The 24,987-nt window shown below is 39.2% G+C and overlaps 1 protein-coding gene across 1 annotated transcript in view; it reads left to right on the top strand.

Moving 5' to 3' along the window:
* cdkal1 (CDK5 regulatory subunit associated protein 1-like 1) overlaps positions 1–24,987 on the top strand; it is a 216,951-nt gene that overhangs the window by 150,633 nt on the left and 41,331 nt on the right. The window contains exons 11-12 of the mRNA XM_084026002.1: positions 2,910–3,090; positions 13,907–13,969. Of these exons, the coding sequence (XP_083882128.1) occupies positions 2,910–3,090; positions 13,907–13,969 (244 nt within the window). The remainder of the gene's footprint in view (positions 1–2,909; positions 3,091–13,906; positions 13,970–24,987) is intronic.

The following is a 24,987-nucleotide window of genomic DNA, read 5'->3' on the forward strand; positions in this document are numbered from 1 at the left end:
AATATAATCAATTAAAATGTTAAAGACCTTTTTCTGACATTTGAAATCGAAATGCGATGCAGAAAGTGGTGGATGGAAACTAAAAATCATCCAAAAATCCCATCTACTGTTAAAATGTCCTGTACCTTGTAACAAAAGTTCATCCCAGGTTAGCCCTGTTTTGAAGTTTTGGAGCTTTAAGAATAGCCTTATCCCTACATCGCTTTAATTGAAAGCTAGTTGAGCTAACATTTAATCTGTCGTCTTTCTTGAGTGTCTCCCTTTCTGTCTGTTTAGCGATGCCTCTCTCTGTTACTTGCACATTCTCCTTTTGAAAGGTGAACAGTAACAAGGTATGTTTCTCCTATCTCATTTTAACAAGGAGAGTATCAGTGTGGTTCTTCTTCATTAGTATCACACATCGCCCCGCCATCACCTTTAGATCTGGGAAAGACAGAAGTGTCAAAATGGCAGCGTGTGCATACATGTTTGTTTTTACCCCCTCTCAGCCTCCACCTTAAGAAAAATCCACAAAAGCCAGTTTCTCTCCCTGCTCTTGCTTTCATTGTTCTATTTCCATGTGTTACTTTGTACCCCTGGCCTGAATTGTACTTTTTTACGTTAATGATGTTTTTAATATTGCTTCATGAAAAGGAGATACTGGCTATAGTATACTAAGGCATACTACTATGACTTAAGGACCATTGCAAATTGGATATAAAAGCCTTGGGGAAATGCAACAGATGGATCTCTTGTTTACATTGCTAATTTGATTTACTTTCCCTCCTACTATCATTAATGAAATAGCTTGGGGAAGTATATATATATATATATATATATATATATATATATATATATATATATATATATATATATAGTATATATGTAAAAATAATAATAAATAATGCAAGATTATTCAAACTTTCTTTTCATCCCTGTAGGAGAAGAGTGTTTTTTGTTTTTAGATCCCATAGGTTATACAAAATTTCTCCAAATCTGGATTTAATCCACACACCTACAAACTGTTACCTACTGATGAGCATAATATGGGTATGCATCAACACAGTCGGGAATCTTGGCTCCAAAGAAATGAGCTATCTTTCTGTTTTCAGGCTGCTTTACTTGATTAATAATCGTAGGAAGCCTACAGGGTGCAAACAGTCCTTTGTTTACCTAACAAAGTAAAGGATTAAAACCATGTATTTTGTGTAAAACTGTCAGGGGGTTTAGAACCACTGCTTGGGGGGATTCAAGAATTTTAATCACAAATAGAAAATTATTCATTTATTCATCCATTTAACCATTCCATGCTCAGATTTTAGTTTTTAATTTATTTAGTTTTACTTTTCCATAGGGTAATTGTTAGGCAAATCTTAGAGGTCAAGGATGCCTGTGCCTGCAGGCCATTGGTTAATATTAATTACCATAAGCCAATCGTAACTCATCAATAGGTCAGAGGTTATCATGGGGTTGCAGATGCGGGAAGTTAATGTGATTAAAGATGCATCATGTTGTCGATTGCAGAAAAAAATGTCCGTTCCACTCTTTTCTTAATGTCTTTGTTGAGCTGTCTTTCTCTCTGTCGGTCTGTCGCTTAATATGTTTGTGTGTTTGTTTCTTAGCCAAATGTCTTAAAATGTTTCTCTTATCAACAAGAGATAGAATATTCTTCAAATGCATTCTTTTTATTCCATTGATTTTTCTTTGTCTTGTGCAAGTAGGTGCTTGTTTATAAATGAGTGAGGAGAGAAGGAGTGGGTGAAGAGAGAGAAGCATGCCCAACTTACTTGTGATTGCTTGTTTACCCAGTCATGATGGCCTTCCTCTTCCATTCCAAGCAAATGTGTTCCAATGGAAATCTGTTCAGTTTGCTGTTACCAATGACATCATAGCTTCTTGTAGCAGACAGTTTGCCATATAACACATTACGTGTTACATTGAAAGGCTTCAATATCTGTCCTATTCCTCTTCATTTAGATGTTTGGTAGAGAGCATGGTAGAAATGGCTTTGCTTGCTTGTATTGAAAGTTATTTCCAATTATTGAATGAGTGGATACGATTCCTACTCGAGCAAAACACTAGCATACTCAAAAAACAGGCAATTGAAGAGCCAACTTGTCGCAAATAATTTGAACTCTGCTGCTCAGAATAATGTTGTGTCCTGCAGAATTATCATATAGTATAGCCCTTTATGGTGATTTACAGCTACTTTAGTTGTCAGTGATTATGTCAAATGCCTCTGGGATCAAGTGTTATCATTGACATATATTCCAACATCTCAAAACATCATACATTTCCTTGGAATGTCAAGTATATACTATGGTTTTCTGGCAGGCAATGATAATTGTATCCTTGGAATTATTTTGCAAGCCGTCCAACTGCTGTCAATTCAAACAAAATGCATAGAACAAATCGATGAATCTATTCCCACAACCTAGTGGCTGTGATTAATCCAATGAGCCAGCGGGTCAATAATCAATAGCTAATGATTGGTCGCAGAGATTGCTAATCAGGATTTGATTGGCAAAATGAGTCCATGGGGAAAGGCTTTAGGCTTTTTTAATGGTATGGTGATTCACATCTTTTTTCAAAGGCACGTATCAACCGTGGGAAGATTGAAATTTGCTGAACCAAATGCTGTAGAAGGGTTTTCTGTCTGTATGTGGACAGATTTTGTCACTGTGATGGTGTCACAAGTGTCGCAAGATGCAGTTTACAGGTGTATAGAAAAATGAATATAAAACTAGTTTCTAAGATGGTTGTAGTTGGTGTGATCCCATCGCAAGCTTCAAGGTTCAGCTTATTTCGTTGCAACACCAGAAGTTAAGCTACGTTAAGTTTTCACCACTTTTCCAAAATAGTTTCATGGACAGAATAAAAAACTTAGATGTATGGCTTGATAAAAGGCTGTCTCTCTGTCACTCTTTTAGGGTCCCGGGTGTAACCATTGCTACAGATTTAATCTGCGGGTTTCCTGGTGAGACTGCGGAAGACTTCGAAGAGACAGTAGACTTGGTGAAACTCTACCGATTCCCCAGTCTATTCATCAATCAGTTCTACCCCAGACCGGGTACACCTGCCGCCAAGATGGAACAAATACCAGCACATGTGGTGAGTGTGGACAAGGAGACGGAGACTCCTTTACTACTAGTCGTCTGACGTATCTGATTTGGGCTAAATTTAGCTACTCATGTGTAAAAGTTCTACACAGGATGATGCCATGATGTGGTCACATTGTTATCACAATTAACTTTACCTGAACAGACAATTGACAAAACACAGTATGTTTAAATGAGACCCTTTAACAGACAATAACTTTATTGCCATTATTGTGAGTTTTGTAAACTCACAAAATGTTGTTGGCTCATTGTTAGACACTGGCAATATTACCAATCAAGGATGAACTAAACTATTTTGAATCCTGGTCAGGGTCCTATACATTCCTTATAGTCTTTAGACTTTTTTCAACATACTATAATATTGCTTTTTTGGGACATTTTTCAACATACTATACCATGACTTACAGTTGCATTTTACATTTAGGACATTTAGTAGACGCTTTTGTCCAAAGCGACTTACAATAAGTACATTTGTCAAAAGAAAGAAACCACAACATATCATTGCCGATAAAGTAAGAGCGAAAAAATAGAAACAAGCGTTAGGTCCTTGTCTGAGTAACTTTTCTCGACATACTATACTATAGCCCCTTTTAGATTGCCAGAATATTAGGCCTCTGAGACGGCAACGGAGGTAGTCACAGAAACGCATCAGTGGCACGACAAGGCGATACGGCGTTCTATCTAAATCTTCCAAGCACCCGAGGCAGAAAAGATGTGATGTAGTAAAGACGTGTTACCAGAGCGACACGCCGCTGGCGGAGTAAACAAGCTCAAAGCGTAGATCTGAAGAAGATAATACTCCGGTAGGGGCTCTTACGAGGCCTCGGTTATAAGCATCGACATGTTTATGATACACAGCAACTTTGCCTGCAGTTGAAGAGTCGTGTAAATATGCGAGACGAGCAAACATTCACCTTTCATAGTTGTTTTGATGAATCGAGCTAATTTCCGACACTCATTGTCCCATGTCACACGGCCGATGACGGGGTGCTATCTAAACACAGACACCGTTGCGGCATTAAGCCGCAAACAAGGATCTATCTAAATGCTCTGGTTTGCGGCATATTTTGACTCTTACTTAGGGCCACCGGACTTTTCTCGACATACTATATGGCTTCCATCAACTATGGTTTCTATCATGACTATTTTCGGCATACTATGCTGTGATTTTCAAGAACATCTCTTCTAAATATACTGACTTTTTTCAATATACTAAACTAACTTTTTAAGACGTATGCTATACTATGGCATTTCCAAGCAAAATATACTGGGGTTTTTTTCGACACAATAACCTGACATTTTTCAACTACTTTTCAACATATCCTACACTAATTAGTATTATTATAGAGTTATGTGTATAATTAGTAACTCAAATATCAAAAATGACTGCAGTTACTGAGGAGTATATATACAATAATATGTTGTATGTCATCAATAACATTATTGTTATGGGCTACACTATAAAAAAAAATCAAAGTGTATTGCCAAGGAGATTTTCACTTACATCTGTGCATAAAATAAACAGTTTGAGTAAATTTTAATTAAATTAAAAGCAAGTCTTGCATGACAAAATAACGATAGGAAAATAATTATTTCAAAATATGTACAATATATCAGAATTAAAAAGCAACAATGCAGTTGTTAGATGTTAGTTTTTAGTAGAAATATGCAATGTTGTCCAAGGTATATACAACGGTTCATAGAATGCAGTATCATTACATTAAAAGACTGAAAACAGATTATCCCTAAAATATATCCATTGTGGCCCACCTCCTACTTCCAGCAGCTGTAAACACAATCAGTACATGACCTGTGTTAAAACAACACTACTCATGTAATTAAAAAGTAATGAGCTATCTACCAAAAGTATTAGTAATTTGCATCCATTATTCATAGCACACACATTCCGCTGTCTATACTGGTTGTAACGTCCATAGTTTATTTTGATATATTTTTACTCTCTTGCTGTGTGTGTGTGTGTGTGTGTGTGTGTGTGTGTGTGTGTACATACACATGCTACACATTCAGTATGAAATCAGGGAATTAAGAGGAAATCCAACTTAAAGCTAAATATTACCTTCAATTAAATATTATTATTATCATATCATATCATTGACACAAAGAGAAGTGGAATTTTGGGATCACGATTCAAACTTTCTCGAGGAGAAATTGACTAAATCTAAGTATTTCAAGACAGAATTATTATTAGAACTATTTTCCATCGATTTCAACAAAAGACAGGTTTCTTGGAGCTAATATCTTCAGTTCATTAGTAGAGCCCAGTGACTTTGACACACTGTCTTTGGTTGTTGCTACTCCATTAGTGTTGCACAACTCCTGATAGATACTGTTTCTTTGTATCTCTCTCAGTCAACTGCCAAATGAAATAATCAGTGACTAATGAAGTCACAATTGTTAAGAAGAGTGTGTGTAAGAGAGAGAGAGAGAGAGAGAGAGAGAGTAAATGAGAAAGAATCACATCAGCAGCTTCAGTGTTTTTTTGTTGTTGTTTTTTTTTAACCTTTTGTCTCATGGGTTTCTCAGCTACATCGTTCTCCAACAGAGCCACAGCCATCTATGATGTAATTTTAAAGTATATATATATATATATATAATATAAAGTGGAAATTAACCAGCAGTGTAGGTTATGAACATGGATAATAAATTGTAATGTATACTCATTATGTACTGTATATCATTGAGAATATATTGATACACAATACATAATAATAATAATAATAATAATAATAAAAATAATAATTATCCAATAATAATGAATAATTAATACATTCTGCTCTTTGTCTATTCCGTTATGCCAAATAAGCCGAAATAATTACTGCTTAGGTTTATGCGTAGTTGCTTTCTTCATCATTACCTAGATCAACATTTAATCACATTGTATCACATTAACTAAATATAAGCATCCCATTCCCAAGATGTTGAAAAACATTTGTATGCAACACAATGGAACAGTTCTCCTATTATTGAATCTTCTTTACCAAATCACACATGCTACATGATACTGAAATGTTTTTCCTTGGCCTTTTTTCTTTAGTTTGACCCACTACATTATGCTATATGTCTTGCATTTGCACTCTCTCAGTCTTTACCATCAAAGTGTTGACACATCTCTTTCAAGTGGAGCGTCTTCATAAGTCATTCTCTTTTTCCCTCGTCCCTCCTATCTCATCATTCTCTGAGGAGAAGCAAAGTGAGTCTTCGAGGGATCAATCCCCAGACAACCACATCACTGCTTCCAACGCTTTTTCTCCTCTTCTTTATTTCTTTCTCCTCCATCTGTGTCATCCTACTTTTTTATTGTCAGCGGTTAGATGTCAACACACATCTATCCAACATTTCCACAAGTAGCGCTTTGATTGTCAGAATGGAGCATATTGCTGGTTCCCATGGAAACCTTTCATTGCCAAAATGCCTTTTTTTGGTTCATATGGAATTATTTTGTTAACCAATTTTATTGTTTATTTAATGACTGTGAGGTTTGTGTTGATGATAATAATAAAGCATAATAAAGTGCATTGCAAATTATCTGAAATGCACAGGAAACAAAAAGGTGACTTTGTTTTCTTGAACAACTGCATTTTTATTAACTTATTAGTTTCTAATAATGATCATCCTAATGTTTAAATTCAAGTTAATTGTGAGTATACTTCTGCTTGACAGAGAATAGAAAAAGGTGAGAGAGAAAGAGAGAGTCAGAGTAATATGTTAGGAACCTTGTAACCAGTACACCTGCTTCGGTGGTTAAGGCTGCCCACAACATCACATCATCAGTCAGCATGCACCTGTTCTTGCACACATACACACAGACAGATACACACACACCGCGAGAGGTGGCAGCTAGGCGACGTCCAGGCCATGTAGGGTCAGCCATTAATAAAGTGCACCAGATGGTTTGTCTGGAACACAACTGTGTTGAATAGCCACAGGAGGGATGGATGGAGAACTAGATGGAGTGGGAAGCAGAGATGGAAGGTGGCCAGAGAGAGAGGGAGAGAAGGTAAGGAAGTGCGGAGGATAGGAAGAAAAGCTGGAAAGGAAATGGAGATGCATGCAAACAGCTACAGGGACATGCCCTCCCAATCCCTTAGACATGTAATTGAACCCAGACAGGATGGTTGACATATCTGGGACTTCCAACATGCCCAATGCAACAATAGTGATTATTTTGGCTATGATTGATGAGTGCTCACCTACTAAATGTAACAGCTGATGTGGGTGAGGATGTCAGTCTAACCTTTTGGCTGTGTTGAAGCTGGTGGTCTTTGTCTAAGGCACACTAACCTTACACATTCAGCACACTGCCCTTTAAAAGCAAGTGCAGATAGTTACCCATTCTTATAATATTAGACATATTTATTTACATTTTTAATTACATTTTATTTTTTTTACGTTTTTAAGCGGTAAAGTAGATTTTCAGACTCACCAAATATCATTAATTTAGATTCTAGTACTGAAACACTGTTTTCAGTGGTTGACTGTTCCTCAATGTACTGTACTTTGCATTATAGATGGGTCTAGGGTGTTTTTGAACTTAAAAGTACGTGGAGGTCATTGTACCATTGAGACGTGTCTAGCGGTGACCCTTTGGTATGAGGTGGTTAGGCATGTCCAAGGGATCTAATGTGTTGACAGCAGTGGACATTTTGTATGATGAGCTGGTCAATTGAGCTGTCAATACACCCCATTCTCCAGAATACAAAGAGTCAGACTGTCAGTATTGAATAGTGTGTGTTCAGGGTAATGGGCAGGAAAAGATAAAAGGAATTGAAGGGGGTTTGAGGAAGGTTCATCCGTGCCGTAAATGTTCTGGAAAACTGTAGATGAGTTTGATCATTGACAATCTTCTGTTCTGTTATTAAAGTATAATTCCACCTTTAGGCCCGAGCCTTATAGTGTGTTCACACCTATTGTGAACTTTTTGCATGGTGCACACAAAATCAATGTAAAGATGCGAATCGATGCCGGCCAACGTGAATGATGCGAATAAGTGATAATTGCGTCATCTGTGCATTCACACAAGTTGAAATATTTCAACTCAAGCGAGAAATTTGCAGGACGCGGTGTTGTGAAAGCTGAATCACAAATGAAGGGGAAAAAATAAATTATATATATATATATATATATATTGTAGCTGTCTGTGGGCACCACAACAATACATCATATTTGTTCAGAGATCGGTGAAACTGTGTGTATAAATGCATGTTCGTCTATGGTACAAAGGAGGTCGCTGCCGTATTCATGCCTAGATGATGTTATGTTGAGTGTTGATGAAGGAGCTACAATTTATAAACTAGCCTTGATTGAGCTGAACTCCATTCAAAGAGCAAGAATTTGAAAAGTTGTTTGTTGTCTTGCCCACAGACCTAACATAGCATGAATTTTTACAAATCAGCATCATTATATAGTTATTTCGGCATCCTTTTTATGTGTTTATTGCAATTAAGTCGCAGCAAAATTGTGTGTATTGGGTTCATACAGTTGTGGTCAACCAGCCGGCGTGTGGCTTGCTAGATACAGTACAACTTGTTGAAATGTATCAAGCACCTCTGGAGGATGTTATGAACCCAGCCAGGATGGTGTTTAGTTTCCCAGCATATCTGGGACTTCCACTACATGAATATCAAAACAATCAAAACTTACTTGAGCATGTAGTTGCCTGGTGAGGTGGCGACAATACAGTCTTCCTAGAAAGTAACAAATTGATACATTTTTATCATATACTGAACTTTCGATTTTGATGATGTTACTGTGAAAATACATATTTTTGCTTATGCAGCCTGATTTCCAATTATAGCATGAACACATATGAATAGAAAAACACTCAAACATATTTGTCTCAGTAAATTGAGCAGAAAAACCTTATAGAGCGGGAGAGGGTCCAGCTGCGATGTGGTCCAGGTGTTTAGAGCTATCTGTAGGTCTAACTTATTACCTATTGTAATAGATGATGTATGAGAGAACCCATGATGGAGGGGAGAGCAGAGGCAGATGGAAAGAATAGGGGACCACAGGGATGGAGGGAGAGAAGGTAGCACGGAGAGAATAAAGGGATGTGAATGCTATTAGCTTGGATCTCCATAATCATCCCCAGGTGACTGGAACTTAGCCTTGATAAATGGACTTGCTGAGTGGAGGTGTGTGTGTGTGTGTGCGTGTGTGTGTGTGTGCGTGTGTTGGGATGCCCATTGGTATGCAAGGAGGAGTTAAGAATGAGCAGCTGCTGGAGCGAAAGTGGGAAGAAAAGTGATAGAGAGGGAGATTAGCTATTCTAGTGGGACAGTGTTTTTAATTTCCCCTGGTTGTGATTGGTTAAGAACTCCATTACCCACAAGGCACCAGCGTGGCAGCTGTCAAAGTGAAGCAGCTGGCCAGCCACTAGTAGCTCCATCTTTGAGCCTTACCATCATTTATCTACGCCTGGACACACACACAAACACTCGCATGGACACACACAGACACAGGCACGCCGTGCATGGTTTTATTCCCTATCTGTGTCAAATGCAGACACTTACTCTCTCATACACGTATCAGGGGAGATAATAACACTTGACTAAAGGCAGTCTAACAGGTAAGGTTGAGTTAATGGTTAACTTGCTGTCTGGGGCCAGGTTGGCCTGCACTTGATTAATGTGAGCCCACTACACTAATAACGGAAGGGATAGCGCACTGCATTTTAATGATCACAGTTTTGCTTTCTGCATTCGAAAGCAGTTTTTTAAACATGAATAAGTCGCCAGTTTACTTTACAATTTGAACTTGTTGGAGGGGCTGGCAGTGACGGTGTTGTGCTGGATTTAAAAATGGTGGCATCCAGGTAGATCTGAGGATGAAAAAGTAGCATTTTAGAAATAATCGTACATTTCCCCCAATAATTTAACTTTGGTCTATCAGACACAGTTGGGGTTTTTGATTGGATTTATTTTTGGAAAAGCACTCAACTGAAACCATGTTTCATAGTGCACAGTTATTAAGATGCTTGATGAGTGTCATCACTATTTTACTGATTTAATTATCTGCATGTGTGTTGTTAGAGAATTGCGCCATTACTTTGTAGTAGTCTCAACATAGCTCACACATGATCCTATTGTTGTAACCATTTAGCATATCACATTGCTTGATCTTGATTCGGGAAGCAAAATCAAATATTAGGTCTTCCTCTGTCTGTATTAACAATTTACAGTTTGCCTTACTTAACAGAACATGCAGCAGATTTGACGCAGATCAACATAGTTTGAGTTACGTCTACTGACCTCTGCAGAGAGAGAACGGTCACACACAATAACACATACAGAGAGTGCATCACCATTGTGGCCACTCTCGTTGTGATGCCTTTAGGAGGTTTAAAAAAGGACACAACCACACACATATTATCCCAAAGGTTTTTCTTGCGGTAATATTCACGCGCCGTGGGTGTAGGCTCTATAGCACCAACATCTGTCTGTCATTAGGGAAAGACAAATGGGCATATACTGGTGAACCAGAGGCTCGCACAGTGCAGACTAAGGCAAGATCACTGTTACCTTGCCCCACAACACACTCGGGCATACTGACATACATGTACTTGCTGATATACACACACACACACACACCCTTCTACTGCCTACGGCCAGGGAGTCTTTCTCTGAAAAACACAAACATAAAACCTTTGGATTTTATTTTAGAGTGTGTTTGTGTTTGTCATCTCCCAGAACTGATACCAACAACATTCTTAATTGCATACACATACATATCTTTTATGTACTGACTATAAGTTCAATCATTGGTGAGCACAGTTTTAGATTTTTTGTCTTTAGCTGCTGGTGATTTTGACTTAATACTACTCTTAAAATGTTATGAATTAATTTTCAAGACATCATTGCTTAATCAAGGTAATAACACTCAAGAATTGCATATCTTGCCTCGGAGCTTCACGCCATTGTTCAGATATTTTACATGAAATAGTTTTATGTTGCACAGCAGTGTTTTTATGAAGCGTATTATTTTTTGTGTGTTATTGGCAGCAGGGAGTGCTCCTGTCTACACCGCTACTCGATGTGTTTGGAGTCTGTATGAATACAAGTGTATACATCCATGTAATGTCACTTCCCGTTAGACGTAGCATCCGTCTCTGGTGGCAACAACAGATGGACGTAATAGTAACAACCATCGTTCATCATCACCACGGTGACAGGTCCACAGACACACACACAGGGGCTTTGCATTGCCGGGTTGTCTCTAACACAACCCTGATGGCATGCTAGATTAACTTCTCTGGTTGATGAACCGCGCACACACACACACAAACATACCTGTAGAAAGACACTTTTGTGCAGCATACTCATAAAGCTCTTAGAATTAAAAATGCAATAGGTGATTTGCTGACAGGCGGCACAACTGCCTGAATCATTGACATTTCCATGGTGGTCTTACATGATGTACATGCTGTACAATGTAATTGTTTGTGTGCAAAAGTAGTAGTATTGACCAATTATGTTTGTTATATCAGAGTAGTGGACAGTAAGTGCATCAATTTGTAAAGTTTAAACTAATATAACCCAGATTTTTTGTGTCCAGTCATTTTAGAAAACTACAAGACATTATGCTTACAAGTAATTGTAATTTGTTTATGGTAGGGGAGGATAAAATGAATCTCTCTCTCTCTCTCTCTCTCTCTCTCTCTCTCTCTCTCTCTCTCTCTCTCTCTCTCTCTCTCTCTCATCACCTGTTTTGCCCCCTTCAGTTTCCTTCTGTCTTCATATTTGCTTTTGAATTACCTTTCATATGTCCTCACACCGCTGTCTTTTCTTACAGGGTGTGTGTGTGTGTGTGTGTGTGTGTGTGTGTGTGTGTGTGTGTGTGTGTGTGTGTGTGTGTGTGTGTGTGTGTGTGTGTGTGTGTGTGTGTGTGTGTGTGTGTGTGTGTGTGTGTGTGTGCGTGTGTGCTCGTGAGTCAGTATGCTAGCACAAGTTGGTATGTGTGCTTGTGGTATGTTTTTTTTTTTTAGGCATGTGTCTGTGTGTGGATAAATTCTACTGGGAGCTCATTGGGGGTTGAGAAATCCTTACCTGCTGTTACATCTGACTTACAGTTGCACACACACACACACGCACACACACACACACACACACACACAGCTGAGCATCACCGAATACAGAGTGATGCTGAGAGTGATGAAGGGATGGAAGGAGGAGAGAAAATGGTGTTGAAGAGCAATAATGAGAGAATCGCTCTCACCTAAGGCTCTCCAGGCAGAGAGAGCATGTGCAGGGACAGACTTATAAGGGGGAGAGTGGGTGAGAAAGTGGAGACAGAATGATTAGTACAAGTTTTCCCTCACTGGAGAAAAACATAGAGCGAGTGAGAGGTAGAGCCCTGAGGGATGCGTGGAAAGGCAAAGAAAACAAGAGAAAGGAGGATTTGGAGTTTCTGGAGAGCCTTTTGGCAGCGAGAGCGAGAGGGAATCTGCTGAAAACACGAGTGAGAGGATGGTCGACGGACAGGGCCAATGATTACAGGATTGTATACGCCCAAGAGCCTTGGGTGAACGGAGAATGTGCAAGAAGAAATGCAAAGTGTGAAAGAAAAGGAAGCGACGAGATACACAGTTGGAAGAAATAGAAAGTAGGGTAAGGAATGATGAGAGGATGGGCCTCACAGAGAACAACATCTTTGTCAACTTGACCACGTATCTTTACATATACATAGTTTCCCCTTTCTTCTCTGCAGCCATCAAACTCTTTCCCACATCCTCAAGCTGCATTTGACTGTCACACTATAATGAGCCCTGTATGTGATAGCAGAGTGACTTGTAGGGATTCTGCTCCATAAGTACGAACTGGCCTAAGGTCATTGAATGCAGCCCTTTACATACACTGAAAAGATGGAGGGAGGGAAGAGAGGAGAGCATAGCAATGAATGCCTTAAGCTACAGTAGCATATCCGTATATCCTCCCCCTTAGCCAGACATGGCCTAATCAGCGAGCTAATTAGCACTCTTTGTAACTGCATCGGCCTCATGTAACTGATGGCATTAACAACTGCCACACATCAAACAGCCGTGTCTCACGCTTATGCATCTCATTACACATTAAGGACATGCAAGGTTAAGGCCAGACTTTGAGGGAGAATAAAATGAGAAATATTTTTCTCTTCTGCTCAATCCATATTTTAGAGATTTAATTAAAAACTGTAGGCGATGTTCATCTATAGTGATTTACCCCCTTCTGTTTAAATGACCCAATAAGTTAACATGAGTGAAACTGCACAATGTGTCAATATTTATGCCTTATGCATTGTTTTCCCTTCTAGATAGAAAAAACCCCCGCATATGGCAGATTCAAGACATGGATGAGAAAATGCCAAACAACTTCATTTTAGATCATTAGTGTTGTAGGCAAGGTGTGAAAAATGTATATAGTATATAAATCATGATCAGGGTAAGCAACATTATATGATTCACTTTTCAGGGTCAGTGAACATTTCACAATGCATTTGTAAAGTGTTACAAATGGTAGCAACATTACATACAAAATAAATAAATCAAGAAAGGAAATCTTAGTAGGAGTCACATTCAAATGATCATTGATGGGGCGAAGAGTCGTTTGCACACATGGAACGTCACTACTGAATGGGACATTTTCTCCATCTAGATGAATAGGTTTAACTATATACAACCTATAATTGAATCTAAATCATGTGATAATCAAGCCTCTTCTCTTTGTATTGGTCTTTTCAACTGTATTATTCATGCAATATGTGAGTGGCTTTTAAACTTAACATCTATTTTATATCTGTTTGATTGTCTACAGAAGAAGCAGAGGACTAAAGAGCTGTCACAACTCTTCCACTCTTACAACCCTTATGACCACAAGGTAAGACATATTTCACTTCCCTCTTATGTTTTTGTATTTGTCTATCTGCCTCAAATGCCCTTAAAATGTGCTGCTCCTTAATTTTCTCTTTGCAACTGCCTATGTATGAATGGTGAGAGTCCTGAATATTCCGCTTAAATCACCTCTTAACCAGAAGCTTTCACTTGACATAGAAAGGATGTGATCATTATATTGTCTTTATGTGTTGAGTTTGCTGTCTCCTCAAGATGGACACTTCTCGTCAGCAATCTAGTGGATGAGGACAGCTTAAACATTGTGACTGTGTGTGTGTGTGTGTGTGTGTGTGTGTGTGTGTGTGTGTGTGTGTGTGTGTGTGTGTGTGTGTGTGTGAGAGAGGGAGAGGGAGAGATTGAATTCTGAAGGTGGAGATTAATCTCTTTAGTTTTATGTTTGTGTAGATATGTGTGTGTGTGTGTGTGTACGGGCCCATCCATTATGAGGTTAACATCTGACAGCAGACTGAACATGTCTTTCTTCAGGCATGCTTATGATGATGAGAGCCTTGTGACAGCAGTGTGTGTGTGTTCTTAGATAAAGATGTCCTTCTGAAACACATTTTTTTCTCCAGTCATGAAACAGAGTAGTTGTATTTTGACACATTAGACATGAAACCAAATCCATTTGGATCATGTAAAGAACGATGGTCAACGAATACTTGACGAGACATAAAGCAAAAGAGTGTACGAGGAAGGCTGTGGTCTGCCGCGGAGGGGATGCTAGTGACTTAGCCACAGTTCTTTTTTTAATTCATACCTCTAGAGGAGTTTGTGCCTGTGATGGTGTTGTTACGTGTTACACACTAATTAAAAGGATATGAGAGAGATCACGTTTTCACTGTGGCAGGCATTGGTCTTTGCCTCCCACACACCAAAACACACACACACACACACACACACACTAAAAGATACACATTCACACACGCAGGGAAAGTGATTTGAGCAAAGTTAGTAGAGAATATCTTTATAATGCATTAACACGTTTGCATGAAAATCAGATACTTAGTATTTGTGGGCATGCTTTCTCATCAAGTATGATTCCCAAGGGAATTGATGAACCAGCTGTGTGAGTGTACTGTGCAGAACCCGCTTTGCTGACCTTCTCCATCTCACAAATGTGATTGAACAATGATACAACCCACTTGTTCAATTTTAATCTGTGTGCATATTCTGTATCTTAGTGATAATACAGAGCATACGTGGGGGGGGGGGGGGGATCTCCTGTGAAGTACCAGTTTAAAGACACTGCATCGTCTCGCCAGTTCTCATACCTTTTAATTCACTCTGAGTCAGTGTGCAGCTTGAGATTGTCAGGGACAAAACCTCTGTCCATCCCAAAGTTAAGGCTAAAGATGAAACAGCCATATTCAGAGCCCCAGACCTTCAGACAGGCCCTTTCACAGAAAACAATATTAGACATTCATTCATAAAAAAAACAGAATACATGTTTTTCTTTAAAAGTGATATTTTTTACTATATATTCAACACATTGCATCTTGCCCCCCTGATGTAAAGCACCATATTGCTAACAGCTGTCGAAATATAAAATGCAAATTCATTGGATAATAAAATTGCTACTGAAAAAAGTGATTCCTCTGCTCTGATATGCTGCTCCACAACATCATATGTTATTAAACCCTGGTAGAATACAATTTAAACTAATGTACTGATGACCTTGCCTAGTTCACGGTATTTTGGGGATACAGTGTCAAAATGAATCCCATTCTACTATATGGTATCTGATAGCCTAGTAGATGTGCAAATAAATCCCCTTGCTTTACAAACCCAGATAGCCGTCAGACATGATTTAATGATAACAGATCTAATGTCAAGCATGCTTCCACATAGATCAACCACATTTCTGCCTGTCCTTGCCCATGTCCATACACGTTGCAAATGTTGAGGCAAATAAGCTTGTATTAAGCCCATATAGCCGTTAGATAGAAATAAATGAAGTCTGATAATGTCCCTCATCTTACGTTAAATTCCCTGGGGTGTCTGGCCTTTCAGCTTACAGTTTATGTAAGGATATTATGTGTTTACTAACAAGTGTGTGTGTGTGTAGGGGGTGGGGTTGTGTGTGTGATAGGAACAGAGAGATGAAGACAGAGGGAGAGAGGCAGTTTGTAGATGTAGAGGGAAGGGAGAAACTGGTGCATTTACAGCCATTATTGTTAATTTGCATCCTCCTATAGGTATGAAAAGGTCATTAATAAAAACTGAGTCAGGGTGGGGGTGGTGAGTTAGGGAGGGCTTATTGCCACATAGCTCCAGGCTACCAACGGAATGAAACAATGTTTTTAAATGGACTAATTGGGTTTTTTTGTCCCATGGTTGATTCTTAATCTCCGGTGGCTAGCTCTGAATCACTAATGTGCAAAATGGCTAGCTAAAGCGCAAATGAAAATAGGCTGTCAATTAGAATCTTTCTTTCTTTCTTTCTTTCTTTCTTTCTTTCTTTCCCCGGCTTCATTTCTTTCTCTTAAACCGTGTTGTGACTATATGTCTGAGGTACATTTTTTTTTGTTCTTGTGTGCTCATTTACATGTAGTCAATTGTACTCATCATCCGGTGCATCAACTGTATGTTAAAGAGACAAAAGTGTGTGTGTGTGTGTGTGTGTGTGTGTGTTCGTGCCTTTGCGTGTGTGTTTGTGATGATTAATGTGAAATATCCTATAGCCAGATGGTGCTGAACAAGGACCATCCATCAGAAATGAAATGACCAGTAGGCAGAAAGCTGGCGGAGCACCACTATGTCTAGGGCCAATGCCCTACACCGGACACACACACACACACACACACCTACATGCACAGACTACACACAGACTCTCTGGGCCTTGACTGTGTAAACCACTGAGCCATGTTGGAGTCTTGTGTTTTGTTTTGAAATACAGATTTTTGCTTGTTTTTTGCTGCCTGAGTCCCACATGAGTGGTGCTGCCTCACCCTTAAAACAAGTCTTGTATAGTTTTGACATGTACAGGTCTGCATCCTATTCTGGTCCCAAGACAGAGTTTTAGGCTCAAATAGTAGAATAAGAAAGCATAAGCGTGTATTGGTACTAGTATCAACTGGGGTGTCACGGAACACAACATTCACGGTTCAGGTTTTTCGGTGACTAAGGAATAAGGAATACAAAGAAAATAACTTTTTTTCATTTATTTTGAAAATAATAAATATTTTGCACGTGCTTTTACTTTTTTTAACAGTTAATGCATTGAAATTATGGCATATTGTGTATAAAAAATAAATAAATAACAAAAATAAACCACAGAATGTAACCCATTTCCCCTGACTTTGACTTTATGATTCGGTGTTACTGGGAGGCTACTGTGGGGAGAAGGCCCGCAATTCAGTCCGTTTTTGTTTCGTTACAATCATAATCGTGTTCAGCCGATGCCATCCTAAATTAAATGTGATCCACTGAGCTTAATTAACTACGCAATACCATCTAGCATGCTATGGCTGACAACAACACGCGGGCTGCCAAAACTTTCCAGGTAAAACTCAAGTTTTCTATTCCGCATGTGCGAGTATTAGATAGAAACAGCTGTTTGGATCACAGGGTGCATCTAAAGGATGTCGCATACCGAACCCAACAGCCTGTGCTGCAAATTTTCCAGTGAGAATAAGTCTAGCATTACACCCCTAGAATCAACCATTTACTACACGTCTGAAACTTGAACTTGAAATGGTGATATCAACTGCTATTTCTTCGTTCACATCCAGTACAGCCAATATTTTTCAACTTTACAACAGCTGAGTTTTAAGTTGCTACACAAGGGCTGTTCGCCATTCAGTTGGCAGATTTTAAGCAGCAATTTAACAGTCTCAAGTCATGTTTCTCTCACCTAGAGGCCCTGCTTGTGTTCGCATCACCAGTAATTATTCCTTTTTGTTTTCATCAGTGGGATCCAGTGAGAGAGTGATACACAGTGTTACTGGCATGCTGCTGTTTGTGTGTCTAAGTCACTAGAGTTTATTCTCCTGTGCAAATATGTGCATGTGTGGAGTGAGAAAAGGTGTGTGAACACACTCGACACAGAGAATTCTCTCCACTTGCTGCTTCGCCGTGTCATCTGGTCTAAAGTTTTGCTCCCTGAGGGCTTTGCCCTTCACAGGTTGAGGTTGTGAAACTCCCATCACGCTTTAGTCATTCTCAGCAAACTCAACGTGTGTGTGAGTGTCCGTGCATTCAGCTGTTTCTGGCAGAGCTAATAAAGCCCCTCTCCCCTCTCTCCCCACACTGTCATAGTCTCCTGAGAGCACACACAGACACTTGCATACATTTCCCATGCTATGTTCATAGGCCTGAATGACAGGGTGACAGTTTTCCTTGCGGCAAGAGAGGAGGGACAAGCTGTCAACATGGCCCATTGCACCTGCCCAGCCACGAAAGACACGCCGGGAGAGGCATAGAAAACTGGAGGCTGGAAATAATGGGAGGTAGCTACTGTAAATGAAAGGCTGATAATGAAAGACTAACAAGAGAGACGGCATTTGCAGAAAATAAAACACTTAATTACACTCAATAAACTTTCCCCCTTAAGTTATTCCGAAATCCCAGTTTGCCTCATAGAAGTTGACATTATCATTTATCACTTGAAGAAGAAAAAGAAAAAATGTTAATTAGTCGAACAATTCTCTCTTCGCAACAGATTTTTTTTTTTTCATATTTTGTGCACGTTGCTAAACTGAACAATTAGTATTCCGCTCTTTTTCCCTTTTGGCAATTTTAATTACTTTTATTTTGTAGAATTCATTTTTTTTCAAGCTGCAGTTGTTTTGCATTGTTGTGAGAAAGGAACCTTCATCTTTGTCAAACTTGACATTTGCTTGCCTTACTTTTTTCTCCTCTTCTGTTAATTAACTGAGTAGTTAGGGCAAGAGAAACAGGGTGGAAGGAGGAAAATAATAGGAGACAGAAATCTTGGTTGTGTTGATCTATTTTCTCGCTATTTTCTCCGTCTCTTCTGTGAAATGGATTATTTTGCTCGGTCCTTCTCTGTTTCAGCATGGCTCTTATACAGTCTGGAAATGTCGTAAATTATGTAAATATTTGCATGTGCATCTCTATCAGTTCTCAGCAGATGTGCTATAAGTGACAATCAGCAACAGATATGTATTTGTGGTGATTAAAAAAACATATAATAAGACCAATCTAAAGGTCTTTTTTGTCAATATCTCCTCAGAATCCGCAAGATGTCTATTCTGTGTTTGCACAAAAAAAAATAAAAATCTGGTGTTCATAAACAGCCTTGGCTCTTAAATGGGAAACAACACAGTGGCTCAGCTTCTATTGAGGTTTTCAAATGAAGCTTTGAATGTCTGCTAATACAGTTGCAAGGCTCCAGTGTGTGTGTGGCAGCAAGCGTTTTTGACAGTGAAAAAAAATATGGATTGAAGCAGAATGTTTTGTTGTGTAAAAAAAAAAGTATATGTAATAAATTTTGAGTTGTGGAGTGGGGATTGAGACAGCGACACACGGCAGTGGATGAATTGAGATGTAACACCAACCGTGTGGTCACTTTTCATATCAACACAAAAGAAAGCAGATCAAATTCTAACAGATTTGCCTTGGACAGATTTGAATGTTCTAAAGGCTGAACACACTCTGCTGCCACACTATAGACCGGACCAGAATCTTGGAACTTGGGTTTCCTGACCCTGCAGGCACTCGTATCACCGGGAGGAAGTCCCGCAGCATGCACTCTTTCTGCACTGGAGGCGCAGCTGTGGAGTCGTCACAGACGTGCTTCAAGGCCTCCAGTACGTCAACATGACGGACGGCCTCAGAATTTTTCTGTCGTTAAATACATTTCAATGACAGAATACATTCGGTCAACGCGACCACTGGCACTTTCTCTGTCTGTCGCTGTGTCTCGCCTGCACACTCGAACCCATAATACTCCCAAACAGAAGCAGAGGTCTGAAACCTAACGCAAGTCGCCATCTCTCTCTCTGATTATGGAACCAGTAGAGACGGAATTCTGCAGGGGCATGCTTTGCACAACAATCAATCACATCAATAGAGCGTCATAGAAAGTGGAGCGTCTGTATTCATGACGGTATTGAAGCTGATACTGTCGGGATTTCTAAATACCCTGGTATCCCGTGTATATGGATCCATAATTATATCATATTGCCACTCAAGCGTGGCCTACTCCATGGTATTACAGAGTAATTAATTAATTGAGTAATCTAACAATATTAACCCAAAATATTTATTTCTATGTATTTTTTAAATCATCTATTAAAAACAAACAAATAAGAAATAATAGACCCAATTTGTCAGATGCCTGATCGTTAAAAAAAAAAAAAAATCAAAACGATGGCGTTGACACATTGATTAATTGAATAGCTATACGTCATAGCAACCCTTTTCCTGAACTGGAGAATCTGTATTTTTAATTTAACTTAAAATGGTTACGACATGGACTGATTTAATCTCTGGAGTAATATGCAGTTAATATAATCGAATGTTTTTTTTTTTTTTTTTTTTTTGCGTCATTTTGGGCATGGGAAATAATTAAAATGGTCGACAGATTGTAACAACAGTCTGTAACATTCGTTAAATCCATATTCTCAGTTATTCATGGCATTTAAAGTAAACGGTAGAAGCTGATTAACAACAATGCATGATGTAATGTTACATGACCTTAACAGCAAATGGTGCCAGAATTGCATTAAACATGGGGCATGATCGTCTTCACAAAGCACTCCAGGTCCTTTTACTCTCGGAAGTGTTTGTGCATCCTAGTTGTACTGCTGTGATAAGCTATGTCCAATTTGCAGTTGGAGTTTGAGTTAGAGCAGCACTTTGTTGGGTCTCTGTCTAAAATATAACCACAATTTAGTGGATCGTGGGTGGGTTTCTCCTAGCTGCAGCTTTTTCTTTGGGAGAATGCATGCTTTCACTGGGCACAGCCATGTATTTCAACTTTAAAAACCTGCAACATGGAGAATAATTGAGAGCATTTTGAGCGAGCAGATATCAATTCTGAAAAAAAATATTTCTTTATGGAACTATTTTGGATAGCTCTTCAAAATGTAGCATTAAGCTGGTTTACATTGAGGTATAGAGTACATAAACTGATAGAAATGTATACTCAGCCACTGAATATCCAAATTATTTCCTTGAGCACTACAGTACATAAATATTTATTTGAAAATGGAAAAGATGATAAAGCTAATAGCTATTGAAAGCTTTTGCACTCAAATGTGTGTGTGTGCATGTGTTTTTCGCATGATAGTAAATTGGTCAGAGTCCCTGATTCTATTGCTTTTATTTTAATCATTGAAGCATAAAGGATCGTCTTTACCAATGGAAATGAACAACATTCAAAGACTGGATTCATTTATGTTACAAGTATTTTATATTTATTTTGCCGTCTTGTTTTGCTGCGTTCATTGTCTTTGTTTTGTTCATGTGGGAAGTGTATATAATGCATATGTTAGGACATCTAAATAAAACCTTTAAAAAGAAAAGAAAACACAGACTGCCACTTTAAGCCCTAAAATTAGCTGTTGTGTGATCATATGTGTTGTCAATATGCTGTACTTTTCTTCTGTTCGTTACAGAGCTCCCTTTCCCAGGAACTCTAGCTATTTTTTTCTCTCTAGTATTTTAATTGAAAGGAGAGAAGGTCTGTGGTCTGGTGAGTGAACATTGAGAGGATCTTTCCATGACAAAGTTGATGATGAAAAACATAAGTTTAACAGATAATTTCCTCCGTGGCTTTAGGTAGGCTAAAGCATAATTGCTCATCATATCCACGAGGGTCACGGGTGTCCCCACGCTATCGGATATGACTCTTTACTGACGTTCTTTGCAGTAGGTTTCCACCTGTTCATGCATATCTGACTACATAGACGTGGATGGGCAGAGAAAATCCTGAACGAGAGGAGCTTTGCGTTAAACTACAAAAGAGCTAAACATTTCCTCTGCACGATTCCACGCCGGCTCATATCAAGGCTTAAGATATGTATGATATCTTAGTGGGCAAGATAATATTGCACCTCCTGTTTGTTCAAAGGCAACATAAATTGACCAAATAGAATGAGACATCTGTGTATGTGTGGGTCTACAAGTGTGTCTATACACTGATATTCCACCCACATTGCAATGCTGCTTGCCAAAGACACAGTTTTCACCGGCTACTGTACAGTATAGGGCTATGGCCATGTATGCATGTTCCCAATCTGTCAAGGTTACACAACAGGGACTTGCAGAACACATTAACATGTATGGTTCCAGTAGAAACACGTGAACCTCTATAATTACTATTAAGTCCATTTGGTGCCAAAAAATTGCCTTTTAAGTATTCCCAGGTCCGTTGATAGATATATTAATATATGTCAAGGGCTTACATAATTCAGACACAACCCAGACTCCTACTGCTGCTTTAAGTGGTTTCCAGGCCCATACTTAGCGGCATTATAATGCTTTATACTTAAAACACTGTAATACTGGGAATTGATTACTTAAGCAGCCCTATAGATGCCAAAGAATTGCTGTCTGTTGTGAAAGTGGCTGAAGTGTGGACCATGATAAGATTGTGTTTAAAATGTTGTTTTTATTCACTTGCATCCCTCTCTAGTCTACACAAACAGAAAGTGTGGAGCCAACAGTTTCTGAAAAGTCACTGTGTGTGTGTGTGTGTGTGTGTGTGTGTGTGTGTGTGTGTGTGTGTGTGTGTGTGTGTGTGTGTGTGTGTGTGTGTGTGTGTTTGTATAAATGAATAGAATTGCAATACAATTACGACACAAGAAGTGCTGCACCTTAACAAAACAGGAAGACATTCCTGTTGAAATCCAGGGCACTTCCATTTCAGCATATAGCATATTAGGTTATGTGGTCGTTCTTTCTTTAATCTGCAAAGTGTGTGTTTTATGGAAACTTTAACCTAGTCACAGTAATGGAGGTTGCTGCTGAAAACATTAGTGAGTACCCAGCCTTTCATAGTCCCAAGGTTGTGTAGCCAAAAAGGAAAAAGCAAAGGGATATTGTTGTTGTAAATCTTCTTTGCTAGCATAAGAACAGTTTTACAAGTTCACTTAGTAAAACCGACTTGAATAGGGAAATGTGGAAGGGCTGAAATGACATTTTAAGAAATCTAAATGGCTCAGTTGGCGTGCTTTTGTTGAAATATCTTTTTCTCCTATATAATAAAATCCCAAGAAAAGATCTGCTCTTTCGCTCCCTCACTCACAATCCGTGTTTCTCAAAGTGAGTGCGTGCTGTAATGGCTTGTTGATTGCTTCCATTTGTTGGGCCAAAGGCATCAGCCTGTGTGTTATTCACACACATCAGACAGGTACACACACACACACACAAGCGCGCGCACACATGCACATAACAGCAGGCCAGAGGAAAACAGCATGTTATGTGACTGACATCTGAATGGAAGGGCTAGGGGAGGGAGTGTGTGTGTGTGTGTGTGTGTGTGTGTGTGTGTGTGTGTGCGTGTGTGTGTGTGTGTGTGTGTGTGTGTGTGTGTGTGTGTGTGTGTGTGTGTGTGTGTGTGTGTGTGTGGGAAGGGCGAGAGAAAGGGAAAGAGAAATGAATGAGGCAGAGGTAGTAGGGTATGTGTTGCTAAATGGTTTCCTAGGCAGGAGTGTGAATGCTTCCCGAATCAGTCAATAGTCCACCAATTCAGCCAGCATAATTTGGAAAGATGTCTTTGTTGTGCGTGCATTGCCTTCTATATTCTACAGCTGCTTGCTGGCTAAGAGGATTCTCAAAAAAAATCAGTCATATAGGGTATGGAATAATATATCTTTTTTTAATGGTCAATAGGTTCTTTTTTTGCAATGTATATTAGGGTGAAATTCTGAATTGAAGTCATGGTTTTACGAGAGAAAAAAAAATTCTGCAGATTAAAGTGGCACATTTATGAAAACCTAATATGTGTAATGAGCATTTTCTATAATAAATTACTTAAATTTATGAAACCTTTTTTCCCTATTGGGCCTGTGAACGCATACCTGGGCTTAGTGGAACTTCAACTACTTGCACATCCTTGAGCTGATTATACAGAATGTGTACGCTGTGCGTCTTTGTGTATGTGCGTGTGTCTATGCAGTACAGATAGCATGTTTGCCATGACTGTGAGTTGTTTCTCTTTTTTTGCCTACAATTGGACCTCACTGTGTGTGAGCATGCAAATGTTGTAAAATATGTGTTTTTACGTATGCATTTATGCAGCTTTATCAGCGCTAGTAATTGTTCGTCTGTGCTTGATTGCTTAACATAGTCTGTCATTAGGAATGTTCGAAGCCTGATTCAACGAAAGCCCTCTACAATCTATATGGAAATTCAGATGCATGGTTTGAGGCTACCTATGTTCGGACTTTTCTTTCTTTCATTCCACCTTTCTGCCTTCTGTTATTCCCAATCTCCGAATCCCATCGGTCAGAGAACTGATAAGCCTCCAGGGGCAAGGGACTATATTTCTGTGGAGCCGTTGTATCCAGGCTATGGCTTCCTTTTCCGTGTGGTGCTCGTTGTTTACAGTCCCATTAACAACTTGACATACAGACTGGAGGTGGAGTTGAGACAATATGTGTGACGACGTGCACAACCTGATTGTTTCAGAAGTTGCCAGTTTACAAGCTAATTTTAAACCAATCAAAAGCAAAATCATTGTCAGACAATAGCCAGTGAGTTCCAAGATTGCATTTCAACCGCCTCCTTTGCTCTACACATGGACTGTGGAGAGCAAACCAAGGCCTGCATTCAACCAAGGCCTGCTCAAACATGATTGGCTAGTACTACACTAGTAGACCTAGTAGACGCGAATGGAAACCAGAACCATATTGTTCCTGTTGCCTACAGATTCTGCATATGAATTCAGAAAAATATCACCTTATTCCCCTAATTCCCCTTAATCTCTTTTACACTGATGTGCAGTCCAAAAGGGAGGGAGAGAGAGAGAGAGAGAGAGAGAGAGAGAGAGAGAGAGAGAGAGAGAGAGAGAGAGAGAGAGAGAGAGAGAGA

This window comes from Eutrigla gurnardus (assembly GCF_963514095.1).
Source record: "Eutrigla gurnardus genome assembly, chromosome: 14".
Classification (NCBI taxonomy): Eukaryota; Metazoa; Chordata; class Actinopteri; order Perciformes; family Triglidae; genus Eutrigla; species Eutrigla gurnardus.